This window comes from Microtus ochrogaster, chromosome 6, assembly GCF_000317375.1.
Source record: "Microtus ochrogaster isolate Prairie Vole_2 chromosome 6, MicOch1.0, whole genome shotgun sequence".
NCBI lineage: Eukaryota > Metazoa > Chordata > Mammalia > Rodentia > Cricetidae > Microtus > Microtus ochrogaster.
In genome coordinates, this window is record NC_022013.1 from 15,730,702 (window position 1) to 15,742,804 (window position 12,103).

The 12,103-nt window shown below is 39.5% G+C and overlaps 1 protein-coding gene across 1 annotated transcript in view; it reads left to right on the plus strand.

Annotated features, from left to right (window-relative positions):
- The window catches only part of Cntnap5 (contactin associated protein like 5), a 964,727-nt gene that overhangs the window by 625,388 nt on the left and 327,236 nt on the right, over positions 1–12,103 (plus strand). Inside the window, exon 12 of the mRNA XM_013346685.2 lies at positions 10,159–10,278. Within this exon, the coding sequence (XP_013202139.1) occupies positions 10,159–10,278 (120 nt within the window). The remainder of the gene's footprint in view (positions 1–10,158; positions 10,279–12,103) is intronic.

The following is a 12,103-nucleotide window of genomic DNA, read 5'->3' on the forward strand; positions in this document are numbered from 1 at the left end:
ATACAGTGACTGCTGTGTATAGCATACAGTGGCTGCTGTGTATAACATATAATCACTGCCATGTACAGCATATAGTGACTGCTGTGTATAGTATGTAGGGACTGCTGCTACTGACTGCTATTAATAGCTTATTTTAAAGGAGACAATGAAGCATAGGTGAGGCTTGGGTAGAGGTGAAGCTGGAAGAATGTATTAGTCTCAGCCTTTTCAATTCACCAGAAGTCACCTGGCAGGCATCCTGCCTTTATCAGACATTGTTAAAAGCATGCCATCAGCATCAGGGTCTAAAGCACTGTAGCCCAGGAGACCAAAAAATGTCTTACATTTTTTTTGAGGTCTAATATTGCAATCTGACATTTTGCTCTGCCTTCTGAATTTAGTCTGGGGCTTGGGCCATCAAAAGCTCTTCTCCCTCCAGCGTAACCTACTGATAGTCTTTGAACTGATTTTTGTTATTTTGTTTTAATACTATCTTTATTTTCTTTGTTGAAACAAGCTCAAGTCAAATTGTCAAAAGTCTACTGCACTAGGGCTTGAAAAACTTAATTAAATAAATGGCTGCTGAATAATTGCTCCACAATTGTTTGCTTAGATACTAGAATTATTTTGATTTTATTTATGTCTGCAAGAAGCGTGTATAGATCTATAAGTAATCATGCGGCATATACACTAGACCCAGGAAATCACAAAAATGAAGAGACATAGGAATGAAATACTTTTACATGACTACTTTTATTTTTGAGATTATAATTACATCATTTATCTTCTTTCTTTCCTCCCTCCATACCTTCCCATATATCTTCTTTGCTCTCCTTTAAATTCATGGACTCTTTTTAAATAAGTTATTGTTATGAACATATATATATATATATATATACATACATACATACATATATGTGTAGTGTAGAATAAGGACAACAATAGACATGCTAAGAAGAATTGAAACATTTTTAAGGCCTTCAAAGAATGTACTGAGAAGCTAAAGAGAGATTCCACTGGTCAAAGAGCTTACCATATATGCATGAACAATTGAGTTATAATTCCCAGCACCCACACCCAGGACTCAGGGATAATAGCATGCATTTGCAATCCCTGTGCTTGAGAGACAGAGACTGGTGGATCTCTGAGACTCACTGACCATCCACTCTAGCCACATTGGTGAGCTTCACGTTCAGTCTCAAAACCAAGGTGCACAAGCAGACAAGTTGATTCAGAAGGTTAAGGAGCTTGCTAACAAATTTGACAACCTGAGTTTGCTTCCCAGGACCCACAAGATGAAAGGAAAAAACCTGCTCCAGCAAGTTTTCCACTGACCTTACATGAATTCCAAGTCCTGTAGACATCAAGTTTAATAGGGGGTAGGCAGTAATGAGAGTGACTGCAGAAGACACCTCATGTCAATCTGTGGCCACTACATCCACACATGAATGGTCAGATACACATGTGCACACATACTTACTGAGTTTCATATTTGTTTCCATAATTTCACAGTAGGAATATAAATGATAAAGCTGCAAAACTATAGCGCTGACCTTGGCACTTGAAAAGGTGAGGTCTAAATAAAACTATTTCGCTGTCTGAATACTATCATTATCTCTAATGAGAGAGAACATCACAAGGACGTTTCAAATTGTCCCTTAGGCAATAAATTATCTGCCAGGACTGTACTCAGACTATTTCTCTTAGATATGAGAACATGGATCTGTTTGCTCTGTCTGGTCACATTACCCATATACTCTGTTTGTGTAAAAATTTATCCCGAAGAACCCTGATGTGTCTACCATTGTCTTCTTCAATGAGGAGTGCAGTGAATGCATGAATTCCTGGTTGTAACCCTTCAATAGCAATGCTCACTTTCCTGGCTGCTTTTTTTTAATGCAACAAACTTTGCTGTCTCAAAAGCATTTTTATGTGCATAAGAATTGAATCTCCTTCTTGCTGAAGGTATACCATTGTCTTCTTTCTTAAGAGTTAATATTAGGCTTGCCTATTACTTGGCTATGGGACTAAGCCTCCAGAAGATAGATTCTTAAGATCTGCTAAAAGTGAAAAAAGAATTGTTTCTTTATTTAGGTAAAGTTGTTCCCAGAATCCCTACTTCCTTGTGCAGTCACTGGAAGCTGCCATGAGTTGTCTCATGGATCTGTGGGCATTTTTGAGTTGTTACTAAGAAAAATCTTCCTTTTTCTTCTCTTCTGTCTTTCTCTATTGGATGTTGACTGGAGCCTAAAAATGCCTTCCTTGGTACTCAGACTTTCTCCTTTCTCTGATGCCCTCTTTTCCACATTGTGGCCACCTGTCATCATGTGGCTAATCTCCCTGTCTGCTTAACACAAACAGAATGGCTTTTATTTCTGTATCTTCATCCTCCATCTCTGAGCAGCTACTGAGATTTTTCAGCTTTGTCTGCTTTTGGGACTTTCTTTATTATTTTTTTTCACAGCATAATATTTTTATTGATTATTGGGGAATTTCATACAATTTCTTTGGGCTTCCAATTAAATCTATTCATAATTCCTAAATTATTCTATTAGGGAGGCTAAAATCCAAAATATCTTTTCCTGGTATCATCTGGTGGCCACAAAGAGATTTCTTCAAACTTCCAGTAATATATGTGTTCCTGTTCATGGGTGTGCTTGTATGTGCAATATATAAGCATATGCAAATAGATATATGTACATAAGGATGTCAGAAGTCAATGTTGGATATCTTATGCACTTACTCTAACTTTATTTTTGGTGATAGGGTCTCTCACTGAACCTGGAGATCTCCATTTCAGCTGGGATTCCTGGCACACACTATTCCACACAGCTGTCTATGTTGGTTCTATCATCAAGCTCAAGTCCTTGGCACTCTACTGCTAGCTATCACTCAAGCCCTACCAACAACTTCCTCTTAATTTTCTCTTAGTCATTCAGTTTCTCCACATCAGAGTGTGCTGTGATTCTCCTATAGGTCTCTTCCTGTGCTAATCTAGAGTACCCAGAAAGCATGCATAAGGTCATATCTTATGCACTGCTTTGAGTTCTACTGCTGCTGCAGAGGCAGTGGTTCCCATAGCTTCTGTTGGATTTCCTCAGTTCTGCTTTTATCATCAATAGAAATTTTCAATTAATAGTCATTAATTATGTACATTTGAGTGTGTGTGTGTGTGTGTGTGTGTGTGTGTGTGTGTGTGTAAGCCAGAGGACAATCTTGACTGTCATTCCTTAGTCACCATCCTCTTTGCCTTTGGAGACACTTGCATGGAACTCATTAGCTAGGCTTGGCTGGTTGGTCAGGATCCAAAGCTCTTCCTGTCTGAAGTTCCCTGTGCTCAGATCACAAGCATGTAACCACAGTCCTGGCTTGTACCTGGGTTCCGAGGAGTTAAAATGATAACTTTGTGCTTACACAGTTAACATTTTGTGTGCAAAGCTACCTCCCCAGACCAATGGGCCATTTAGAAACAAAGAAAAATATATGTACTATAGGCACTCACAATCTAACAGGGGAGGCCAAAAGATGGACTGAGGATTAGCATGCACATTGACAGTGGCAGGAAGGGCATCTGATAATGTTTATTGAAGAAGCAGTGGGTTTCTGAGACCTGGAACTTGAGTCTGTATCAGTGCAATGGCTGGCTGTCTTTCTGATGCTTGACATAGGGTCCTGTTCTGTAGCCTGGCTCTTCCACATATTCATGAATATCCTCCTGCCTCAGCTGCTGGTGCGTCATCATATGCCACTTTCCCCGAGTTGTTTTCTATAACAAAAACATCATTTTCAGAAATAACAATACCTTCACTTTCTGTGGACGTATTCATACTTATTTTCCTAACTGCCCTTCTGTATTTCAGCATCTATTTCAATAAATCATTGTCTTGCAGCTTCAGTTTTAGCTAAGAAAAACTTAGAAATGATGTTGCTAGACATAAGGGAGGAGTTAATCAGGCTCCAGTCGTCTGCAGCGTCAGCAACAATGAACAGCACTCCAAGGATAGCAGGTCTGGGGATCTGTAGCAGAAAGACTAACATCCCAAAAGAGAGTCATCTTTAGTGTTGGCTCTGCCACATCTGATTCTACAAGGAGAGTCAGACTGTGTGCCTGCGAGTCTATAAACTCTCCAATTGTTCAGATTCCAAAAGCATGACATTCATTTTTTCAAAGGTTTGCTTATTTATTTTATGTATGAGTGTTCTATCTGCATGTAAATGTTTATGTCAGAAGAGGGCTTCAGATCCCACTAGAGACAGTTGTGAGCCATCATAGAGTTGCTGAGAGTTGAACTCAGGACCTCTGGAAGAAGAGACAGTGCTCTTAACCACTGAGCCATCTCTCCAGCCCTAGCATGACATTCTTAACTCCCCCAAGCACATCAGGTTTCCGGTCTTAGGAGCATCAGTTAATTAAATGTGACCTTTCCCAATATCTCCCCTGTCTGAGTCACATGCTAGGCTCTTCCCTCACTCTCTCTCAGTATGAGACAGCCACCTCTTCTTACCACAAAAGTCAGAAGGAAGCAGATATCTTTGCTGATCTGGATAATCTGAGCTCCTTCCCTTTCACTTGGGGCTCCTTCATGTTCTCTGTTGAATGAAATAAATCTTGTGGCCTCCAGGGCAGTCTGCCTCCATGTCCTCTATCAAATTTTAGACTTGACATTAGTATTTTGTGATATCAATATTGGTTTGACATCTTATATTTTTACATTAAGTTATTTACCTTTTCTTTTTTCATTAATTTTATTTTAACTGTGTTTGACCATTTTATTTTCTTATATCTGAATTTAAATCATTGCTAGGAGTTTTGACACTTATAGTTTATAAATATACTGGGTCTTCTTTCCCACAAGAACATTCATGTGTCAATATCTAAGTTCAAGATTCACTTGTAATTTGTTGCTGGTGCCCACTGTATGACTGCGTCCAGGGTGGCCTTCTTCCCTGTGGCTTCCTAGTCATCTGAGCAACACTGAATAAGGATTCAGAAAAGGGGGGAGACCTAGTTGTACCTCATGTTGGTTCACCTTATAAAGACTGCATCAGAAGCACTAATTCTGTGAAGCATCTCATTTGTAGGGCACTTATTCTTTCTATCTTCTTAGCATGGCTTCAGGTTAACTCAGTCCAAAAGTCACACGATTGAACTGGCACAACTACAGTGTTAAGTGCCATCCAGGCCAGACATTCTACTTCCCTTTTTTGTTTGTTTGGTTTGCTTTGTTTTTTTGAAATAGGGTGTTACTATGTAGCATTTGCTGACCTCAAGCTTACAGAGCTCTGCTTATTTTTTCCTTAATGGGTCTTGATTACTGTTCAATACCCCCACTGATGAGGAACTGGCATCTCTGACCTCTTGCAAAAATGAGGCTAACCAGAGGCACAGAGACATATCTGGCTTTTAGCCAAAGGAAAAAATGTGCTCATTTTCTTTAGGGTCTTTTAGCCTTAAATGTCTTAGTTAATTTTTACCTCATGTGTTACACACCTGTGTCAAAAAAAATTCAACAAAATCTGCAGTCTGTAAGACTGTGCCCTGTCTTATTCTCAAAAGACATTGTAAGTACATTTTGATGTGTTCCCAATCTTGTGTCTCATGTCCTTTGGGCATGCAAAATCAAACTTATGCAGACAAATGGATGCTGGAAAAGTAAGACATGCTTGGTCTTATTTGACACAACTCAACTGAAGTTTCAGCAGTAATTTCAACTCATAGTGACCAGAAAAAGCTAAAAACACATATTCAGCAAAACAAAGACAGAAAAAAAAAGCTGAGTGTGGGTGGCAGTGGTGCATGCCTTTAAACCCTGCACTCTGGAGGGGGGCAGAAGCAGGTAGATCTCTGTTAGTTTGCAGCCAACCTGGTCTACATAGAAAGTCTAGGACATTCAGAGCTACAGAGAAAAACTATCTTGAAAAACCAACCAAACAACTAAACAAACAAACTAAACTAAGATGGTAAAACAAAGCAAACAAGTAAGCACAGGAAATAAGAGCAAGAAAAGTTTTAAGAGTTTAGAGTGCATAGATGAAAGCAAGAGAGAAAGCAGTCAATCTTCAGAGTTGAATTCTTATATAGAAATGGCAGAACTGAAGGTGTAGAGACAGTTCAATGGGTGATAGTACATTTGTCATGAAGGACTGAATTTAAATCCCTAGGATCCACATAAAAGCCAGACAGTGCTCATACTCTGGACTGTCTCTGTCCAGCTAACCTGTGGCTTATGCAGTGGAAAAACAACAAAGGGATCTGGATCAAACAAGGAGAAAGATGAGGACAAACACCTAAGATTGTCCCCTGACTTCCATTTGCAAACCTCAGAATGCTGTACTGGCTAGATTTTGTCAACTATACCTAAGCGCTCAAGTCATCAAAGAAGAGGGAACTTCAGTTGTGAGGATGCCTCCATTAAGTTGGGATGTAGAAAATCTTGTAGGGCATTTTCTTGAATAATGTTTTCCCTGGCTAGCCCATTGTGGGTGGTGCTATCTAATGGCAGGTGCTATTGAATGGTATAAAAACTCAGCCAGAACAAGCCATGAGGAGCAAGTCAGTAAACAATACTTTTTCATGACGCAGTCATCAATTCTTGACTCAAGGTTTCTGATTTAAGTTCCTATACTGACTTCCCTGGATGGTGAACACGAGCTCAAGATGAAGTAAACCTTTTCTTCCCGACATGAATTTTGGTCATGGTATTTATCCCAGCATCAGAAACCCCAACTAAGACAAGTAGCACACCAGTGTAAAAATGCAAAGACATACATTGTTTGCATGTAAACATACACACACACACACACACACACACACACACATGCATTCACACTCTCTCTCTCTCACACACACTTATGCAGAAGTACAATTTAACAACCAACAAATTTACATTCCAAAATTATCCCAAACATATAACAATTGCAGGTGGCATCCAGTTCTTCAAGTTGAAGATGTGAGATTTATGAGAAACATAACACTATCTGAAAATATAAAGAAGATCCCCAGCCCCTCTTCAAACACCTTGAAGTTTTGTTCACCTTTGTGGCAGTAGTAGAGTCTTCTACAATGTCTCAGATAGTACTTTTCTATCAGACTCTCTCCTGAGGAGACCAGTGACTTCTACCTCAGTGAGCAATCCAAGAGCTGTGAAGATGGTGACCACTGCTTTCTAATAATCTAACCCCAGCTCCTATGCCAACTGCCATGTCTTCTCCTCCATTATAACCTGTGTTCACTTGAACTGTGAGCCAGACACAGCTGTTTCTCCTTTATGTTGTTTTTGTCAGATATTTTGTAACAGCAATGGGAGCATTAACCAAGACAAGCATGAGTATCTGAATAACAGGAGGTGTCTATCATGGAAATTACCTTAGAAGAGGCTAGCAAGGCTAAAGCCACCTTCCCAAAGTAAAGGAGCAGCTAAGTTGTGGCCATAATGCAAACGTTTGCCCAGTTCATTTCTAGGGTTCAAGTTTTTTGTGAAATATTACAATTTTATTTAATGTGTGTGCTCACATGAATACATTTGTGTGATTGTGTACACTAGAGAATAAGCGTGGAAGTGAGAGGAAAACATGCAGAAGCTTGATCTCTTCTTCCACCATGTAGGTACCAGGGCTAGAACTCTCTGAGTTCTCACTGATTAGGTGATCTCAGCAGTTAAATAAATGCTCACATGTTTTCTGGGTGTTATTTTCCTTTCATGCTCTTGAGAAAACAACACTGGCAACGTCTCTCATGTGTTTGCCCTCCTATGAGTGTAGGTGTGTTTGTTGATAGCTGCTCATACTAGCTGGCATTCCCATGTGTAGTGCACATCAAAGTGCATTACATAGATTCTGAAGATCGTAGTCTTCCAGGCAAGCTTCACCAATGGAGATTCAGGGTTCAGCCTGTTGTGTTCAGTGTTCAGGACACACGCCATGACACCCTTATTAACCTCTGCTTCAGAAATTGTGCATGAATACCAGAAAGAGTTCCGTGAATATACTTATAACCTTGAATTCACTCCAAAGTATAAGAATTTCTAACTCTCTCAGGCTTTAGGACCTGACTGGTAATGAATTATTTGAAGCTCCCCTCACACTTGATCATGATGAACGGTAGCTTCATATTCCTGGGATGGGGCATTAGTCACAGGGGCAGAAGTCAGCTAAGGTGACAAGCTTGTACTCTATCTTGAATGATGTTAGGAGTCACTGAAGTGTTTTAAGCACGACTAGAAGACATAATTCAATGTGCACATGCTGCTCCAAACTATAGGATTTTCTGTGAAGTGTTAAATATATTTTTTATTCCTAAAATTGCTAATATGTCTTTTAAGATGTTGGCTTTGCATTCTTCCAAATTTGCTGGGTATAATCAAGTAAATATTTATCAAGTCTACAGCTGCGTTAATGCTCCAAATTATGTGACCCCTGTGACCTCTTCCTATTCTGGCTCCTGCATGAGTATGAAAGGACCTTTGGGCCTGTCATGGCCTGTAAACATGAGGACACAGACTGTTGTTCTTATTTATGTCTTTGTCCCTTGGTGAAATTATGCTTGTTGACATAATCTATAAATTAGGCGGCAATTGTCAGGTGAAAATAGATGTATACAGTATTATGTCAGTTACTTTCCTAAGTTTCACACATGTAAGTGTAAGAGAATGTTCCTTTTGCCTGGAGGATATATCAGTTGGTAAAGTGCTTGCTTTGCAAGCATGAATACCTGAGTCTGATCCCTAGAGCATGTAAAAGCAGGCATAGTGTGCACATTTGTAATTCTCATTTTAAGGTTTGACAGGAAGATTCTTAAAACTCACTGATCAGGCATTCTAGCCAAATAGGCAAGGAGAAAACCAAGTGGTGCCAAACAACCTCTGACATTGACTATTGGTGCCACATACAAGCCCACAAATACATGTGCACACACATCCCCCAAGAAAGTGTCCTCATGTTTTATTGCTAAAAATTTGAATTTTAAACTCACTAGCTGAACATTTGTTGAACTCTAATGCCTTTAGAGATATGTTAGGTGCTAGGATTCAGTGTCACATGACACAGTCATGATTCTTCGAGGTTCTTTAGCACATTCTAGAAGACAGACCTGTGCTGATGATCCTAGTTTAATACACTGTGAGGACATAGGGACAGAATGTAAATCAGCAAATACCAGGGTCAGATAAGAGGGGAGATTTTATGATCAATGTACCCTTGAGATGGGCTTTGAAGAATGAATGAATGAAATATAGAAGTAATGGTGTGTGATGGTTATCTTTACCTGTCCCCTTGACACAACCTGAATCACCTGAGAGGGAGTCTCTATTGGGTTGGTGTGAGGACACATTTGTAGTAGACTATTTTCATTTTGTTAATGTGTGACGGAAGACCCACTGTGGATGGCAACAGGGGTCCTTGTTTTAATTATGTTTCTATTGCTACAATAAAGACCACAAGGAAAGTGCTTGTTTCAGCTCTTTTTCATATTTCATCATGAAGGGAAATCAGGGAAGGAACTCACAGGAACTTGGTGTAGGAACTAAAGGGAGACAATGAATTCATACTGATACTGGCTTGCTCATCTTGTTTTCTTGGGCCACACAGGACAATATTCTGGGGAGTTGCATTGCCTCCAGTGAACTGCACCCTTACACATTCATCATTAATAAATAAAACGTCCTAAAGAGTTCCCGAATCTCTAGTCATGTGGGGGCATTTTTTTTTCCATTGAGGTTCTATTTTCCAAAATGACTCTAGCTGTGTCCATTGATAATAGCCCAACCAGCATAGTTTCTGAATGATTTGAATGGAAAGATCAAACAGTGTATAAACAAACTAGCTAGTAGACAAATGTGCATTTGCTTCTTAGTGTCCATGGTTGTGGATGCGATATGACTAGCTGCTTCGAGTTCCTACAACTGTGGTTTCTCCAAACAGACAACAACTTAAAACTGGGAGCTAAAATAAGCCCTCTCTCCCTTATGTTGCTTTCTTATCAGGGTATTTTATCACAGCAACAGAAATAAAACTAAAATAGGGAAGAAGTCCACAAAGTACTAGAACCCTGGGCTGTAAAGGCTCTTGGAGCAGTACAGGAAGGGAAAGGAAGAAGCATGAGAAGTAGGCTTAAGAATGAGCTACTGACCCCTGCAGAAGGATGTTCAAAGTGAAGTAAAGTTTGTCTTTCTATCTTTCCAGCCATCTATGAGCAATCCTGTGAAGTGTACAGACACCAAGGGAACAAGGCTGGCTTCTTCTATGTTGACTCTGATGGCAGCGGGCCGCTGGGACCTCTCCAGGTGTACTGCAATATCACCGGTAAGGGCCACATTTTCCACGCATGCTTAACCTGGGTAACAGCTGATATGAGATGGAATAGAGTTTCTGCAAAGGGACACCTGAGTGAACAAAACTTACAAGACTTTAGTTGGGGAAGGAGGCTATCTTGATAAATCTTAGGAATTAGCTTAGTTATCTTTGAGAAAGAATGGTAGAGGGAGCTTGGTAAAGGTAATGAGACTATTTCAAAAATCCAGAGTAAATTACCCACTATTTTCTGTAGGGCGTGCCAAGGTCATCTTATCTATAGAAAATGAACAGCAAAAAGAAAAGGAGATAAGAACAAAATAAATAAACACACAAACAAAAAATAATGCATAAAAGCCTATGGGAAGTCCTAATTCACAAAGGGGAAAATTCATTCACAGAAGGTTCTATGAACTGTGTGTCTGGGTGAGTCCTACTTTCTTGATCTTCAGAAATTCATCAGTGAAATGGGAATGAGATTACTACACCAAGGAGTTGTGAAGATTATAGATAATCAGATGTCTTGGAACAGCAATGAGGACCTAAAAAACATAGCCCTGGCCTCAAAAGGGAAAAGAGATTCTAGAAATCTATTCATAAATAAGAGATTCTTATTCTAGAAACAAGTAAATGATCAATCTAAAAAACAGATAAAGGTTATCACAAATTCCATATTCCATCATGTTATAGACTAGTCAAACATCAAGTTGGAGAAATTCAGGAAAGCTGAATGTCTCTGCTCTGAGTCTCACATATTATCTGATGGTTTCTCAGACTTTATGTTCATGAAACAAAGGGACTACTTCATTTATTTCAAGAGTACTTGCCAGAAAGTCACAGAATGTTATATTTGGAGATGGTCAATAAGTTACTGTTCAATAGGCCAAGGTTTTACAAGGTACATTGAATCTGCAGAGTTTTGACTTGCCTCCCATCACTGAAGTTCCAATTAGCTTTGTACAAAATTTCTATATAGGCATAGCTTCTTTTTATGTGAACTGCAGTTTTCTTGAAAGTCACCATCATCTCCATCATTATCATCATCTTCTTCATCAGGAAGACTGTATTATATGGAATATCCTGAGAGTATGTAACTTTTAAAAAATTAATTACATAGGTTCAGAAATGACATCTGAAAATGATGAGGTAAAAGCCATTGGTGCCAAGTCTGACGATCTGAGATTAATCCCTGGTTGCCGCATGGTAGGAAGAGAAAACAGACTCCAACAAGGTTTCCACATGTTAAACTGAGCAGTGGTGGTGCACACCTTTAATCTCAGCCCTTGGGCGGCAGAGGCAGGTGACTCTCTGTGATTTTGAGGCAAGCCTGGTCTTCAGAGTGAGTTCCAGGACAGGCTCCAAAGCTCCAAAGTTACATAGAGAAACCCAGTCTCAGAAAACACAAACAAACAAAAAAGGGTTCTCACATGTTGTCCTCTGATTTACACAGATTCACATTGGTACATATGTGCCCTCTTCACAAGCTAAAGAAACATTTAAAAGTGATACTTTATGGGTAATTTATTCTATCATAAAAGTCCACATTGCCAAACATTGATGTGATAATTTTTTTTAGCATTTAGCTTTGCCAGTACTCCTACTATGACTGTCAGACTGTCATTAATTGGCATATCTCTCTTTCTTTTTCTTTCTTTCTTTCTTCCTTTCTTTCTCTCTGTCTCTCTCTGTCTCTCTCTGTCTCTCTGTCTCTCTGTCTCTCTCTCTCTCTCTCTCTCTCTCTCTCTCCCTCTGCTCTTCCCCCTTCTCCCCTTTTCCCCCTTCCCTTTCCTCTCATGACCTACTGAATAAATACCTCTTTCTATGCCTAGCGTGCCTA